Source organism: Pogoniulus pusillus, chromosome 39 (assembly GCF_015220805.1).
Source record: "Pogoniulus pusillus isolate bPogPus1 chromosome 39, bPogPus1.pri, whole genome shotgun sequence".
NCBI lineage: Eukaryota > Metazoa > Chordata > Aves > Piciformes > Lybiidae > Pogoniulus > Pogoniulus pusillus.
The window spans coordinates 3,371,247-3,387,872 of record NC_087302.1 but is presented as its reverse complement, the minus strand read 5'-3'; the positions used below and the strand labels follow the sequence as shown (position 1 = coordinate 3,387,872).

The 16,626-nt window shown below is 54.5% G+C and overlaps 1 protein-coding gene across 2 annotated transcripts in view; it reads right to left on the bottom strand.

Moving 5' to 3' along the window:
* Nucleotides 1-1,310: 1,310 nt before the first annotated feature.
* MDM4 (MDM4 regulator of p53) overlaps nucleotides 1,311-16,626 on the bottom strand; it is a 32,905-nt gene continuing 17,589 nt past the window's right edge. For both annotated transcript variants that reach the window (XM_064173558.1, XM_064173559.1), the window contains exons 4-11: nucleotides 15,675-15,808; nucleotides 14,749-14,798; nucleotides 9,873-9,934; nucleotides 8,987-9,086; nucleotides 8,229-8,389; nucleotides 6,948-7,082; nucleotides 4,592-4,672; nucleotides 1,311-3,392 (exon numbers count right to left, since the gene is read on the bottom strand). In XM_064173558.1, the coding sequence (XP_064029628.1) occupies nucleotides 2,838-3,392; nucleotides 4,592-4,672; nucleotides 6,948-7,082; nucleotides 8,229-8,389; nucleotides 8,987-9,086; nucleotides 9,873-9,934; nucleotides 14,749-14,798; nucleotides 15,675-15,808 (1,278 nt within the window). In that variant the 3' untranslated portion in view covers nucleotides 1,311-2,837. The remainder of the gene's footprint in view (nucleotides 3,393-4,591; nucleotides 4,673-6,947; nucleotides 7,083-8,228; nucleotides 8,390-8,986; nucleotides 9,087-9,872; nucleotides 9,935-14,748; nucleotides 14,799-15,674; nucleotides 15,809-16,626) is intronic.

Below are 16,626 nucleotides of genomic sequence, written 5' to 3'. Positions count from 1 at the left end.
CAGCACCATCCCCTCTGCAGGCAGAGCCACTCAGCACCAGCCCCTCTGCAGGCAGAGCCACTCAGCACCAGCCCCTCTGCAGGGTCAGCTTCTCAGCAGCAGAGAGGACCTATGTGGCACACAGAAGGATGGAGCAGCCCCTGGCAGGCTGCATTATGGTTTTCATCACAGCAATAAATAGGGAGCAGAGGCAGAAAGTTGAAAGCTGCCTGTGGAAACACCCCCAGCAGCCTGCAGAAGCAATAAGCACTCTGGGGAGCTGCTCCAGAGCCTGTTGGTAATTCATGGTTCAATTCCAAAGCTTGGTAGCAGCTTTGTTGAGGCTACAGTGGCTGGCAGAGGAGGGACACTGAGAGCTGAAGGAAAGGTTGATGTGCTGTGTGAGTCAGGAGTCACAGAGTCGTGGAGAAAGAGACACTTAAAGTGGCTCTGGGGGAGGAAAAGTGACCTGAGCACCATCAGAGAGCTCACACACGAGTGGGTTGGTGCTACAGAGGGTCACAATGTGCTGCATGGCACCACACAGCTGTGAGCCCTGTGGTTTCCACACCGTTTAAAGGAAGCAGCTGCTGGTTTGGGGAGGGCTAAGTGGTACCAAAACTTGGCTGGAAAGCAGAAGGCTCTGGGTTAAATGAAACCTCCAGGTGGTGACACTGGTGCCAGGGAGGCTTCAGAGCAGGGGTTTTGAGGGGGCCCCTCTTGAATTGAGGGGCCCAGAACTGGACACAGTACTCAAGGTGTGGCCTTACCAGTGCTGAGTACAGGGGAAGAATAACCTCCCTTGTCCTACTGGCCACACTGCTCCTCATGCAGGCCAGGATGCCATTGGCTCTCTTGGCCACCTGGGCTGAGGAAGATGTGAACACACTCTAGGACATCACCTCAGAGCCTTTCAAACACCCAAGTTCCAGCTGAGTTTTTAACAGCAAGCATGGCCCAGCTCTGCAGAACAACCTAAATGCTTTGAGATCTGAAATTCAATCACAGGGCAAGGAAAGCAGTGGAGGACATCAAAACTAACACCAAGCACAGTGCACAGATTAATCAGCAGCAATCAGGGCTTTAGAGGAATGATCCTTTCCCTCCTCAGATCCTGTCTTTAAATCCACTGCACACACTGAAGTGTGAACCATCTTCTGCCTGGCCTGGCCTGATGAGATGAGGCAGGTAAGAGCTGTGAGAACATCCCCAAAGATGCACAGGAGTTGCTCTGATTCAATCCAGCTGCTGAGCTGATGTTGAGAAGGCACCAGCAAAGCTATGCAAGACAGCATGAGGGGGAAAAGGAAACCACTAGGAAAGGTAAAAGCTCCAACAACAAAGTCTTTTAACACCCAACAGGTTGCTTTTGCCATCTGCTGTGTGACCAGAGATAGCCACAGAGGAAAAGGTTGGCAGGAGCTGATTGGGGGTCTGGGAGCCAAAAGATCTTCACTTCATTGAACAAACCCACATTAAACAACAACAGCAACCACCCAGAAATCAGACAGCAGATTCCCTGCATCCCACTGCCCTCAGGAGAACTGATCCTTGGATCAGGCTTCTCTATTTGCCTTCCACTCAGTCTTTGTTTTCTCCCCCACCCCCCCCAACCCTCCTATCTCTCATCTCAAGATGCAGATTCCTCCCTTAGGAGGCATTGCACAGGGTTGAACTGGCAGGAGAAGACCACTCCAGCAGCCAAAAGTTCCTTTCCAAAAGGTTTCTTTTTTTTTCTCCTCTTCAAGGAGCAGTTGTCAGAACAGAGAATTCTGCTGGCAGCACCAAAGCTGAGAGCAGAAGACTCAGACAATTCCAAAGCTGCAGCAACAGAGAGCAACCTGCTGCTGGTCACTCCCTGCTCCCTCCAGGAGACACCCACCAGTGAATGCTGCTTCAGTTAACACAGAGGAGCCCTCACAGTGAATGCACAGCACCCCTGAATGCAGAGCACCCCTCAGAGTGAGTGCAGAGCACCCCTGAACGCAGAGCACCCCTCAGTGTGAGTGCAGAGCACCCCTCAGTGTGAGTGCAGAGCACCCCTCAGTGTGAATGCACAGCACCCCTGAATCCAGAGCACCCCTCAGTGTGAGCGCAGAGCACCCCTGAATGCAGACCACCCCTCAGTGTGAGTGCAGAGCACCCCTCACAGTGAATGCACAGCACCCCTGAATGCAGAGCACCCCTCAGAGTGAATGCACAGCACCCCTCAGAGTGAATGCACAGCACCCCTGAATGCAGAGCACCCCTGAGAGTGAATGCACAGCACCCCTCAGAGTGAATGCACAGCACCCCTGAATGCAGAGCATCCCTCACAGTGAGTGCAGAGCACCCCTCAGTGTGAGTGCAGAGCACCCCTCAGTGTGAGTGCAGAGCACCCCTGAATACACAGCACCCCTCAGTGAGTGCAGAGCACCCCTGAATGCACAGCACCCCTCAGAGTGAGTGCACAGCACCCCTCAGAGTGAATGCAGAGCACCCCTAAGAGTGAGTGCAGAGCACCCCTCAGTGTGAGTGCACAGCACCCTTCAGAGTGAGTGCACAGCACCCCTCAGAGTGAGTGCAGAGCACCCCTCAGTGTGAGTGCACAGCACCCTTCAGAGTGAATGCACAGCACCCCTCAGAGTGAGTGCAGAGCACCCCTCAGAGTGAGTGCACAGCACCCCTCAGAGTGAGTGCACAGCACCCTTCAGAGTGAGTGCACAGCACCCCTCAGAGTGAGTGCAGAGCATCCCTCCCTGGTCCTGGGACAGATCTGAACCTTCATTCCCTTTGGTATTCCCTGCCTGGGCTCTGCAGTCAGGGTCTGTGCGAGTGCAAGAAACAGCTGAGGTGCAGAGAGGCCTGGAGGGGCACAGCTACCCCATAAAGATCCTGATCACCAACTCGATCTCCTTCCTGCACACCGGGCACGGAGACCTCTTCTTCTTCAGCATCTTGGCACACCTGAAGCAGGCCACGAGGTGAGCAGTCCTGCCGTGGACAATGTTCCCATCCCTCGGTCTGTGCTGGCACAAGAAGCAAGGATTGAGTAACGTTTTGATGCTCTCTAAAGACTGCATCTCCTCCTCCTTTTTGTGCAGCAAGGCCTCCTCCTTGCTCTCACAGCCTCCTGCCAAGTCCAACGACTCCAGAGAGCTGCAGGCACCCACGCGGGATTTAGTCTCTACCACGTACAGGTCCTTGGGTTGGCCAACTGGAGCTGAAATCGTCCTTCTGCAGTCTGGGACATCAATGCCTTCATCGTCATCCTCCTCAGTTTTCTTTTGCATAGCATCAATGTCAGAGAGAGAAAGGGAATGAGGCAGCCTGGGACAGTCTGAGTACCAGTCCTTGCGCAGGGCCCAGCAGCGGTAGCAGTACCTTTTGCCTGGGGAGTTGAACTTCTTGCACTTGGTGCACTGCCAGCAGTCCTGGGGGCCAGAGAGAGGAGCACATGTGAGCTGTGGTGGTGTATCACACAGTGTCAGGGGCTGGAAGGGACCTGCAAAGCTCAGCCAGTCTAAGCCCCCTGCCAGAACAGCAGCACCCAGAGCAGGTCACACAGAACACAGCCAGGTGGGGGTTCAACATCTCCAGGGAAGGAGACTCCACAGCCCCCCTGGGCAGCCTGTGCCAGGCTCTGCCACCCTCACAGGCAAAAAATTCCTCCTCATGTTCCCATGGAACTTCCTCTGCCTCAGCTTCCACCACTGCCCCTTGTGCTGGCATTGGGCAACCCCCAGCAGAGCCTGGCCCCAGCCTCTGCCACTCACCTGCACATCTTTATAGCCATTGCTGAGGTCACCTCTCAGCTGCTCTGCTCCAAGCTCCCAGCCCCAGCTCCCTCAGGCTCTGCTCCTAACAGAGCTGTTCCATTCCCTGCAGCATCTCTCTGGCTCTGTGCTGGCATTGGGCATCCCCCAGCAGAGCCTTGTTAAGCTGCAACCTCCTGTGCTGCAGCTTCCATCCATTGCTGCTTGTCCTATCCTAGGCAGCAGTGAGCAGAGCTCTTAAGTGGATTTTCTTCTCATGTCAAAGGCAGTGACAGCTTCAGAGCTGCTCTGGACACTCTGCACTCAAAGGAACCTTGATCTTGGCACAGAAATTTCTACTAAAGAAGGGCTTGGTTTGGGGTTTTTAGTTTTTGGAGTGTGGGCAGCTCACCTCAGTGACTGCAAAGGACTTGCTTTAGATTCCTGAATCTAAAGGACTGGACTCCAAATTTCCTTTCAGAGGACAATGTGCAATTAACCTGATTAAGACATGCATGGATATTGTCAGTACTAACTTCACATTGTGCTGCCCATGCTGGATACTGAGGACTCCATCAGAGGGACTATTGACAAGGGCTTGTAATGAGAGGAGGAGGAATGGGTTTGAAGTGGCAGAGGGGAGATTGAAAGTGGATGTTAGGAAGAAGCTGTTGGCAGTGAGACACTGGCAGAGGTTGAGGGTGGTGAGACCCTGGCACAGGTCAGCTCTCTCCACCTGCTGCCCACATCTGCATTCTCTCACACTGCCAACAGAAGTGGCTGCAACCATGAAGTTCCAGGACTTTTCTCTAGCTGGCAGAGACACTTGGGTGCCTTTGGACCGGGTGGGTCAGAGCAGTGATGGGCTCAGGTCCTACCTCAGAAGCAGCTTCTGTGTCTGTGTCATCACTCAGGCACTGAGAATCCTCCAGGTCATGCCAACAGGCTTCCTCAGGCACCTGGGGAGAGTGGAAGCATTAGAGGGGCAGAAGAATGTTGACTGATGATGTGCCTGGCACTGGGCATCAAAAGTGAATGCCCAGATAACTGCCCCATGGCAATGAAGCCACCCCTGGAAGTGAATCAAAAGCCACTTTTGTGTCCTGTCTTCCAGTACTGTGGCAACTGCTGCTGGGCTGCCTGCAAGTTTTGTCTGCCTGTGGTCAGCTCAGACCTCTCTCTGCTGCACACAAGAACCACACAAACAACACAGACACATCTGAGGGCTCCTGCTCTTTTGCCAGGGAAGAAATCCTGACCTCAGCCTTATGGGCACAGAGTTGATTTGTTACCCCATGCCAAATCTTGCTGCCAGACTGCATCCAGAGCCAGGCCAGGCTGTCTTACAGTGACCTCCACCACAATGGGAAGTGAGATTTTCTTTACCCGTCACTAATTCATTCACAGGATCACAGAATGGGTTGGGTTGGAAAGGATCTTGAAGATTATCCAGCTCCAATCCCCCTGCCATGGGCAGGGACAGCTCCCACAAGCCCACACTGCTCAAGGCCTCATCCAACCTGGCTTTGGACACCTCCCTGGGCAACCTGTGTCAGTGCCTCACCACCCTCCTTGTCATATTCTGTGCTTCTGAGCTCCACAACCTCCCTGGGCAACCTGTGCCAGTGCCTCACCATCCTCCTTGTCATGTTCTGTGCTTCTGAGCTCCACAACTTCCCTGGGCAACCTGTGCCAGTGCCTCACCACCCTCCTTGTCATGTTCTGTGCTTCTGAGCTCTACAACTTCCCTGGGCAACCTGTGCCAGTGCCTCACCATCCTCCTTGTCATGTTCTGTGCTTCTGAGCTCTACAACTTCCCTGGGCAACCTGTGTCAGTGCCTCACCATCCTCCTTGTCATGTTCTGTGCTTCTGAGCTCTACAACTTCCCTGGGCAACCTGTGCCAGTGCCTCACCATCCTCCTTGTCATGTTCTGTGCTTCTGAGCTCTACAACTTCCCTGGGCAACCTGTGCCAGTGCCTCACCACCCTCCTTGTCATGTTCTGTGCTTCTGAGCTCTACAACCTCCCTGGGCAACCTGTGCCAGTGCCTCACCATCCTCCTTGTCAAGATTTTCTTCCTTATCTCCAGTCTAAATCTCCTCTCCTTAAGTCCTGCAGATGGTGGCTGTAGAAATACAGGACAGCTGCTGCTGGAATTTCAGTTGGTGTCAGGAGGGGGGACAGGCTCTGCTCACTGCTCCCTGGCACAGGACAAGCAGCAGTGGATGGAAGCTGCAGCACAGGAGGTTGCAGCTCAGCACAAGAGGCAACTTCTTGCCTGGAAGGGTCCCAGAGCCCTGGCACAGGCTGCCCAGAGAGGTTGTGGAGTTTCCTTGTGTGGAGCCTTTCCAGGCCTGTCTGGATGTGTTGCTGTGTGCCCTGAGCTGGATTGTGTGGTCCTGCTCTGGCAGGGGGGTTGGGCTCAATGATCTCTTTGGGTCCCTTCCCTGGTATCCTGTGAGCCTGTGAACAAGAGGACACAGCCTCAAGCTGTACCAGGGCAGGTTCAGGGTGGATGTTGGGAAGAAATCTTCATACAAAGAGACTGGATAACCAAATCTTACTTGCAAGACACATTTGTGGCAGTTAACCAGCATGAAGCTAAGCCCAGGTGCTTGGTGGGAGAAGAGGAGCAAGAGCATGGTTGGAGAGGAGAAGGCTCAGGGCAGAGCTCATTGCTGTCTGCAGCTACCTGAAGGGAGGTTGTGGCCAGGTGGGGTTGGGCTCTGCTGTCAGGCAGCCAGGGACAGAAGATGGGGACACAGCCTCAAGTTGTGCCAGGGCAGGTCCAGGGTGGATGTTAGGAGGAAGCTGCTGGCAGAGAGAGTGACTGGCATTGGAATGGGCTGCCCAGGGAGGTGATGGAGTGGCCGTGGCTGGAGGAGGCTGCATGAGGCACTCAGTGCCATGGGTTAGGTGATTAGAAGGCGTTAGGTGAGAGGTTGGACTCAATGACCTGAAAGGTCTTTTCCAACCTGTTTAATTCTGTGATTCTGTTGTGTCATTACTTTCATGCCTTCATTAGAGTCATTTCACCCCAAGCCCAGCAGCCTGACCTCACAGGGAAGCTCTCACCCCATGCACAGAATGCTGAGAGCCTTCCCACGACCCAGCTGTGGCTCTTGGAGAGTGGTCTCAGATCCAGCTCCTCCAGGAGAGCAAACTCCAGCAGGCCCAGCCTGTGGAACACTCTCACACACACACAAACCCCCTTTGGCTGCTTGGAAAGCTACCTTTTTGTCACCTTCTTTCACTTCCTCACAGTCAACAGCTTCCACCTTGACTGCAGCACTGCTCTGCTCTGCTGGGCACTCGTTGAGGAACCAAAGATCATCAGTAGTATCTGAAACAATGGCAGTGTCTATGTCCTGTTGGAAGAGAGATGGGAGAAAGCACTCAGCTCAGCAGCAGGACTTGCAGCACCCACAGTCATCACCTCTGCCTTCTCCTCACTCACTAACAGCCTTCTCCAGGCACCCCTGGGAGAGGGAAAGGAGCAGCTCCCACCAGGTCACCCCTCTGCCAAGCAGCTTGTTCCCCCTGCTCGCTGATCACTGTGCTGCAGCCACCTCGTAACAGCTTCCAAGGCAGCAAAGACACAGCTCCTGAACCACAACCAAGGCTCTGGAGTGCAGCAGGACCCCCAAGGGCTGAGCACAGCCTTTAGTGAGCAGCAGGTTTGGCTAAGAGCATCACAGGGCAACCAACCACCTGATGGGAAAGGCTGGGAGATTGAAGACATAAGGGAAGAGAGGCTGAAAATCTTGGAGTGGGGAGGTGGAAAGATGAAAAGACAAAAGGATGAGGAGGGAGAGAGAAAGGGAGGGAGAGAGAAAGGGAGGGAGAGAGAAAGGGAGGGAGAGAGAAAGGGAGGGAGAGAGAAAGGGAGGGAGAGAGAAAGGGAGGGAGAGAGAAAGTGAGGGAGAGAGAAAGGGAGGGAGAGAGAAAGGGAGGGAGAGAGAAAGGGAGGGAGAGAGAAAGGGAGGGAGAGAGAAAGGGAGGGAGAGAGAAAGGGAGGGAGAGAGAAAGGGAGGGAGAGAGAAAGGGAGGGAGAGAGAAAGGGAGGGAGAGAGAAAGGGAGGGAGAGAGAAAGGGAGGGAGAGAGAAAGGGAGGGAGAGAGAAAGGGAGGGAGAGAGAAAGGGAGGGAGAGAGAAAGGGAGGGAGAGAGAAAGGGAGGGAGAGAGAAAGGGAGGGAGAGAGAAAGGGAGGGAGAGAGAAAGGGAGGGAGAGAGAAAGGGAGGGAGAGAGAAAGGGAGGGAGAGAGAAAGGGAGGGAGAGAGAAAGGGAGGGAGAGAGAAAGGGAGGGAGAGAGAAAGGGAGGGAGAGAGAAAGGGAGGGAGAGAGAAAGGGAGGGAGAGAGAAAGGGAGGGAGAGAGAAAGGGAGGGAGAGAGAAAGGGAGGGAGAGAGAAAGGGAGGGAGGGAGAGAGAAAGGGGGAGAGGATTTGATTTGCTTGGAAAGGCAGAAGAGGAGAGGAAGAGAAGCCAGCACAGCTGTGCGAGGTGGCCACGCACCTGGTTGGTCTGGATGTCTGTGGATCCATTACTTCTGGACTTGTAATTGCTTCTGAGGTTGCCTAAAAACCACCAGGGCAGTCCAGCCACATCCCACTCCTCAAACACCAGGTCCAGCTTAGGCTTCTTGCTTTTAGAGAGGTTTTCTAGCAAGTCTTTGTCTGTAAGAGCCAAGCAGAGCCCAAGTCAGCGCTGGAGGGACCAGCAGAGGCAAAACCTGGCTCCAGCTGACTTGAGGAACCTTTCTTGCTCTGACAGCCACTTGCTGCTGAGGGAGCTGGGGGGGTGCAGCCTGGAGAGGAGAAGGCTCCAGGAGGACCTTAGAGCTGCCTGCCAGAGCCTGAAGGAATCCTGCAGGAAGGCTCCAGAGAGACCTTCCTTGAGGGTATCTGAGCCAGACCAAGGGGGAATAGTTTGAAACTGAGGCAGAGCAGGGTTAGACTGGAGCTGAGGAAGAAGCTCTCCAGTATGAGGGTGGTGAGAGTCTGGCACAGGCTGCCCAGGGAGGCTGTGGCTGCTTTCTGCCTGGCAATGTTCAAGGCCAGGCTGGAAGAGGCCTTGAGCAGCTGAGTCTGGTTGAGAGGTGTCCCTGGGCATGGCAGGAGGTTGGAGCAGATGAGCTCTGAGGTCCCTTCCAGCCTGAGCCATTCTGTGATTCTATGCTTCTGCTGATGCAGAGCTCAACTTGGCCCAGTGGGGAAGGGACAGAGGAGCTGAGCTTGTGGCCATTGTGTGAGCACAGGAGAGCTGCCACTCACCTTCACAACGCTCACAGTTTTGCTCTGAGGTAGACAAAGCAGCAGCAGTGCTCTCCCCCTCCATGATCCCAGCCATGGAACCTCCTTCTTGCTGGCTAAACTGCATGGAGGAAGGAAAAGAAACAACCCAGATGTTAGTCCAGCAGAGCTTACAGGGACAAGGGGATGTAGCACTTCCAGTCCCAGTCTCCAGCTGCAGTCCAAGAGCAAGAAGTTAGGAAGAGAAACAAAAAAGGTTCTGAGCAAAACCTGCAGCCTGTTAACCCTTGAAGGCCTCTAAGGCACCTGTGAGCAGCACAAACAACACACCTGCAACCTAGGAAAAACCTTAAGGCTGGCAGAAATCCAAACACTTCCCATTTCTGATGGCAGCAATGCTGTGAGATTCCTGACCCCCCTCCCCCTAAAAAACACCTCCCAGCTCAGGCAACCTCAACCCCCAAAAGCACCAAGTTGGAAGAAGGGCAAAGATTTTTCCTAGGTTTCAGGCTCCACCTGCAAGCTTCTGAAAACAAATCCTGCTCCAAGACAACAAAAATATCCTTTCAGAAAGCTTCAGGGCTTGGCAATTCCTACTGAGAGAGAATGAAGGGGTTGGGAGAGGGATGGGAAGGAAAAGAGAAGGAAAACTCCAGAGCAGGCTGGAGGAACTGAGGACCAGAAGTGCTACAGCCCAGACCAACGCGCTCAGAGACTGGTACTCTGTTAGGAGGAGGAGAACAGAGAAGGGTCACTCTGTCCCTGCTCTGTGGACTCCCAAGAACTTTACAGGAGGGTTGAGGACCTGGCAGCCAAGCAGCACAAAGTTCTGGCAGTCCACCATGCACAGGTACAGAGAAGGGGCACTCTGTACAAGAAAAGAAACCACCAGGCAGTGGGGGTTTACCTTCAGCTGGTCTTGGCTTGGCCTATCGACGCTCTGCTCCTTTGGGAGAGTCTCTGCAGCATCTAGATGGCAGGTAAAAGAAGAGAAAAAACCTTCCCTGGTAGTAACCATTCTCACAACACAGAGGGCTCTTCAGCAAGCAACCCACCAGCCAGGCTTGGCAGACCTCTAAGGTGTCCCTAGTTGGAGGCTTCCCCCTCACGGGAAAGGCAAGAAGGTGATGGAGAGGAGTGAATGCTGGGGGAGATTCCCATTGGAATCCAGAAGAGAAGCTGGCACTGTGCAGCATGCTTTAGAGGGAGGGGTGCCTGTCAGTGCCAGGTTGGGGTTGGAACTAGATGGGTCTTCAAGATCACTTCCAACTCAAAGCAATCTATGGGTCTGATCTGGAATCGCCTCCTGAGGGATGCAGCAGATTCCCCTGCGCTGCTCAGCTTGAAGGCTCAGCTGGACAGGCTGCTGGGACAGCTCAGGTCAGCTCCACCAGCACCTGGAAAGGTTGGACCAGATGTTCCTGCAGCTCCAAGCACAGCTGCAGGCTGGGTGGGGAATGGCTGAGAGCAGCCCTGAGGAACAGCCCCTGGGGGTCTGGGCTGATGAAAAGCTCCCCAGGAGCCTGCAGTGTGAGTGCAGCCCAGACACAACCCTGTGCTGGGCTGCAGCAAGAGCAGTGTGGGCACAGGGCAAGGGAGGGGATTCTGCCCCTTGGCTCTGCTCTCCTCAGACCCCACCTGCAGTCCTGGGGGCAGTTCTGCAGCCCCCAGCACAAGCAGGACATGGAAGTGTTGGAGCCAGTGCAGAGGAGGCCACCAAGATGCTGAGAGGGCTGCAGCAGCTCTGCTGTGAGCACAGGCTGAGAGCGTTGGGGCTGTGCAGGCTGGAGAGGAGAAGGCTTGGAGGAGACCTTGGAGTGGCCTTGCAGGATCTGAAGGGGGCTACAGGAGGGCTGGGGAGGGACTAATGACAAGGTCTGGGAATGAGAGGAGGAGGAGGAATGGGTTTGAAGGGGCAGAGGAGAGATTGAAAGTGGATGTTAGGAAGAAGTTGTTTGCAGTGAGGGTGGTGAGAGACTGGCACAGGTTGCCCAGGGAGGTTGTGGAGCACAGAAGCACAGAATGTGATCAAAGATCTTCTGTGCTCCACAACCTCCCTGGAGGTGTTCAAGGCCAGGTCAGATGAGTCCTTGAGCAACCTGTTCTAGTGGGAGGTGTCCCTGCCTATGGCAGAGAGATTGGAACTGGATGATCTTGAAGGTCTCTTCCAACCCAAAGCATTCTGTGATTCTGTGATCCATAAATCCCTCAGGACTCTCTTTCAGGAGACAGGAAAAGAAGCATTCCTGAAGGATATGAGCATGAAGAGCAAGGACTGGCCCAAAGAAAGGGAAATTCCCTGCCCAGCAAGCAGCTCCTTAGGTAACTGTGTCCACATCCACAACACAGCTGAACCCAGGTGATGATGTTGGCCCCAAGAGTCAATTAAAAGGGCATCCCAAAGAGCAAACCCAAGCAAGTTGAAAGAGATCTTCCTGCACACCAGGACTTGGCAGGGAACAGAAGATGCCAAGGATGGCTCCTGCCTGCTCCCCTTGCAATTCACCAAAGCAATTCCACACCAGGCAAGCCAGAACAGTCCTGACTGGCACCACAGGGCATGGCACTGGGGGGAAGACAACCAAAACTGCTGCTACAGGCTAAAAAGTGAACCACTTCTTGCCCACTTCATGGGGCATAAAATGTATCAAACCACAAGCCCACACATTCCCAGGGCTCTATCCCATATTCCCTGCCTTCTGTGCAGGAGTTCAGCTTTCCTTTCAGCTTTTCCATCACCCTGCAGCTCCTGCAGTCATTATTTAATGCCTGAAGGACAAGTGAAGCCAAGTGACTCATCCAGAACTGCAGAGGGCCTGGAAGAGGGGAGGATTTAACCCCTTCTAACACTGACAGTAAAGCAAAGCAGCCTCAAAGAGCCTGATGGAAAAGACATTTCACATCTTGGATGGTTTCCCTTTTGGAAGGCCACCACAGACTATCCAAAACATCCTTCAAGTGAGGTGTTCAGTTTGCCTGAGGGACACTGGAGAGTGCAAGGGGAGCCAAGTGAGGACACCAGCTGATAAAAAGCCCTCTGGAAGAGCTCAGGCTTGATTAGAAAGATGTCCTGCAGTCACTTTGACTTCTCTAAGTGTACTTAAAAGAAGTGCCTGAGACAATCTGCACAATGCTGTGCTGATAAGCACTGCCTGGGTTAATGAACACCAGCAGCTACCACACAACCTGACACATGTAGACCTCTCAAAGCCCTCTGGCTCTTCAGTCCTGTACCCAGGTCTGGGCAGTCCTAGATAGAAACTCAGGCTGGGGGGTTCTGAGGCTGAGAGCAGCCCTGAAGAGAAGGACTTGGGGGTGCTGGTGGGGGAGAAGCTGGAAAGGAGCCAGCAATGGGCACTGGCAGCACAGAAGGGCAGCACCAAGCTGGGCTACATCCAAAGCAGTGTGGATGGAGAGAGGGGATCCTGCCCCTCTGCTCTGATGAGGCCTCACCTGCAGGTCTGCAGCCAGCTCTGGAGCCCTCCACACAGGAAGGACATGGACCTGATGGACAGGGTCCAGAGGACATCAAAATGCTCAAGGGGATGCAGCAGCTCTGCTACAAGGACAGGCTGAGGGAGCTGAGGTTGCTCACCCTGGAGAAGAGAAGGCTCCAGGGAGACCTTAGAGCTGCCTTCCAGTCCCTGAAGGGGGCTACAGGAGGGCTGCAGAGGGACTGCTCCCAAAGGCCTGCAGGGACAGGACCAGGGCCAATGCTCTGAACTGAGAGCAGAGCAGACTGAGCTTGGATGTGAGGAACAAGTTCTGCACCAGGAGGGTGCTGGAGCATTGCAGCAGGTTGCTCAGGGAGATGGTTGAGACTCCATCCTTAGAGAGATAGCCAAGCTCAGGCTGAAGAAGGCTGTGAGCAAGCTGCTCTAGTGGAGGATGTCCCTGCTGAGTGCAGGGGCTTGGACTGGCTGAGCTTTGGAGGTCCCTTCCAACCTAAACCATTCTGGGATCCCTATGGATTTACTGAAGGTCTGCTCTGGTCTGCCAAGCTTGGTTGGTTTCCTAGGCACAGTCACAGACAAGCAGCCAGGGGTGGCAGGACCCAGAGATCAGCTCCTGGCAGGATCAGCACTTCCTGGGGCAGCCTGAAGGGCTTACACCAGGGCAGGCAGGTTGGAGCAGATGATCTCTAAGGTCCTTTCCAACCTAAGCCATTCAGGGACTCTGTGACTGGCCCAGCCACACACACACACACACAGCCATGGGCACACAGCTCATCCAAGGGCAGCAGAGGAGAGGGTGGCTGCCTGGGATCCTTTGCTCTCCATGGGCACTGCCATAGGGAAGAGGCCAGGGGAATCAGCAGCCAGGGGAACAGCACTCACACAGTTACTCTGCAGGCAGTGTCTTCAGAGGAGACTCCAATCAGGTAAAGAAAAGAGGAGGGGAACCTCAGAGGCACCCAAACATGGCTCAGAGCAGAGGACAAAGCACTTCGAGGTTGTGTCTTCTCAGTTTCTACCTTTGCAGAAGCTCTCATCTGGGTGTGCAAAAGGAGGCTAAGCCTTTAGGAGGAGCTAAGGCCTCAAGCTGCACCAGGGGAGGTTTAGGATGGAGATTAGGAGCAATTTCTCTCCTGCAAGTGCTCAGGGATTGGCACAGGCTGCCCAGGGAGGTGTTGAAGAAACCTGTGGCCATGGCAGCTGGGGTCATGGTTTGGTGGCCACAGTGGGGTTGGGTTGATGGTTGGACCTGATGATCTTAGAGGCCTTTTGCAACCTCAGTGACTCTGTGAACTACACAAGTCCAGCTCAAGAACCCACAGCTCTCCAGGTGCAGCTCCCTCATGGTTTGCTTCCAGCTCCACCAGGAGGGGATGGTTCTAATCAAATGAAGCTCCTCAGCTGGCCTAGGGGAAGTGGCTGAAGGGAGCCAGGAGCTGGGCTTGGTTTAAGGATAAATGTTAATATCTGTCTGAAGGACTCCCAGTGGAGATTGATTTGCTTTGGTTTGAGTTGCCTCATGAGCTGGGCATGCTAAGAGTGACCTTTAAAGGTTCAAGTGTTTGATTAAAGTCCAGACCTCTGTGACTGCAGCACTTTGGTGCCTGCTCTCAGGATTATGAGAGTGAGAAGCCACAGCATGGCATGAGGCTCTCTGGGGAGACCTCAGAGCAGCTTTCCAGTACCTGAAGGCATCCTACAGGAAGGCTGCAAAGAGACTTCTCATGAGGCTGTCTAAAGACAGGCCAAGGGAGAAGGGTTTGAAGCTGAAGGAGAGCAGGGTTAGACTGGAGCTGAGGCAGTTCTTCAGTAGGAGGGTGGTGAGAGTGGAACAGGCTGTGTCTGCCTCCTGCCTGGGGGTGTCCAAAGCCAGGCTGGATGAGGCCTTGAGCAGCTGAATCTGGTTAAGAGCTGTCCCTGCCCACGGCAGGGTGGTCAGAAATGATTTCTGAGGTCCCTGAGCCATTCCAGGCTTCTATGAAACTGAGAAATCAGTGATGCTCTGGATGGGGTCCTACAGCCACACACTGCTTTGTTCCTCCACAGCACTCAGCCCTGGCAGGCTGCCTCCAGCCACTCTGTGTCTGCTGCTCCAGGGTTTGGCCAGGGTTGGGTTACAGGCAGCCACAAGACTTAACACAATGAACTCATTTCAAATCACAGCTCCTGATGGTGGACAAAGACAGAGGAAATGCAGATGGCTCCAAAGAGATCTCAGCAGCAGTTTGATGCAGCTTCAGAACACAGTTCTCTTTCCTCAGGCTCAGTACTTACCTCCTTACATCAACACTACATTGAATAGACCTGCCCACACTGTGCCAAACCTACCTGTCAGGGCAGCAGAAGTCAGGTTCCTTTTCAACATGTCATAGACTGGGCTGTGGGAAAGAAAGCAGGAGGTGAGGACACTCAGAACGTCACAGCAGCAGCCTTTAATCAGGGACAGAACTCAGCAGAGTCACAGAATGGGTTGGGTTGGAAGAGATCTTAAAAGCTCAGCCAGTTCCAACCCCCCTGCCATGGGCAGGGACATCTCTCACCAGGACAGGTTGCTCAAGGCCTCATCCAACCTGGCCTGGAACACCTGGAAGCATCCACAACAGAATCAACCAGGTTGGAAAAGAGCTCTGAGATCATCCAGTCCAACCTAGCACTAAGCCTTCTAATGAACTAACCCCTGGCACTAAGTGCCTCAGGCAGCCTCCTCTTCAACACCTCCAGGCATGGGGACTCCACCACCTCCCTGAGCAGCCCATTCCAGTGCCAATCACTCTCTCACAACAACTTCCTAACAACATCCAGCCTAGACCTGCCCTGGCACACCTTGAGGCTGTGTCCCCTTCTTCTGGCCCTGGCTGCCTGGCAGCAGAGCCCAACCCCACCTGGCTACAGCCTCCCTGCAGGCAGCAATGAGCTCTGCCCTGAGCCTCCTCTGCTGCAGGCTGCACCCCCCCAGCTCCCTCAGCCTCTCCTCACAGGGCTGTGCTCCAGGCCCCTCCCCAGCCTTGCTGCCCTTCTCCAAACACCTTCCAGCACCTCAACAGCTCTCTGCAATGGAGGAGCCCAGACCTGGACACAGCACTCCAGGGGTGGCCTGAGCAGTGCTGAGCACAGGGGCACAAGAACCTCCCTTGTCCTGCTGCCCACACTGCTCCTGAGCCAGCCCAGGATGCCATTGGCTCCAGGATGCCAAAGCCTCCTGTCTCAGCCCCCTCTACACAACAGAAGACACAACGGAGGAGATTTTGCCCTACCTTGGATCTTTGACAGAGAAGCTCTCCAGCCCCAGCAGATCTCCCAGCTGATCTCCTCCACAGTGGACCATGTGCTGCTGCCTTTTGTCATACAGCTGCCTCACCATGATGTACTGGCCTAGGTAATGCATGACCTGAGGAGACACAACCAGAGAATCAGTCACAGGGGCTGGAAGGGACCTCCACAGCTCAGCCAGTCCAAGCCCTGCCAGAGCAGCAGCACCCAGAGCAGGTCACACAGGAACACAGCCAGGTGGGGTTTGAACATCTCCAGGGAAGGAGACTCCACAGCCCCCCTGGGCAGCCTGTGCCAGGCTCTGCCACCCTCACAGGCAAAAAATTCCTCCTCATGTTCCCATGGAGCTTCCTCTGCCTCAGCTTCCACCACTGCCCCTTGTGCTGGCATTGGGCATCCCCCAGCAGAGCCTGGCCCCAGCCTCTGCCACTCACCTTTGCATCTTTATCAGCACTGCTGAGGTCACCTCTCAGCTGCTCTGCTCCAAGCTCCCAGCCCCAGCTCCCTCAGGCTCTGCTCCTAACAGAGCTGTTCCATTCCCTGCAGCATCTCTGTGGCTCTGTGCTGGACTCTCTCCAGCAGTTCTGTGTCTCCCTTAAACTGAGGGGCCCAGAACTGATCACAGTTCTGCAGATGTGGCCTCACTAGGACAGAATACAGGGGCAGGAGAACCTCTCTTGACCACAGCCTTTCTAACCCACCCCAGGATGGCACTGGCCCTGCTGGCCACCAGAGCACATTGCTGGCTCATGCTCACCCTCCTATCAACTACAACCCCCAAGCATTAGCCACACCTGCACCAAGCACACCAAGCACACCTGCACCAAGCACCCTGGACACTGCCTTCTCTTCATGGCTTTTGTCCCCTGCTGCCCCTGTGCAGTGGGAGATAAGCAGCAGCTGCTTTTGAGCCACCTCTGCAACTTGGTGGGTGCC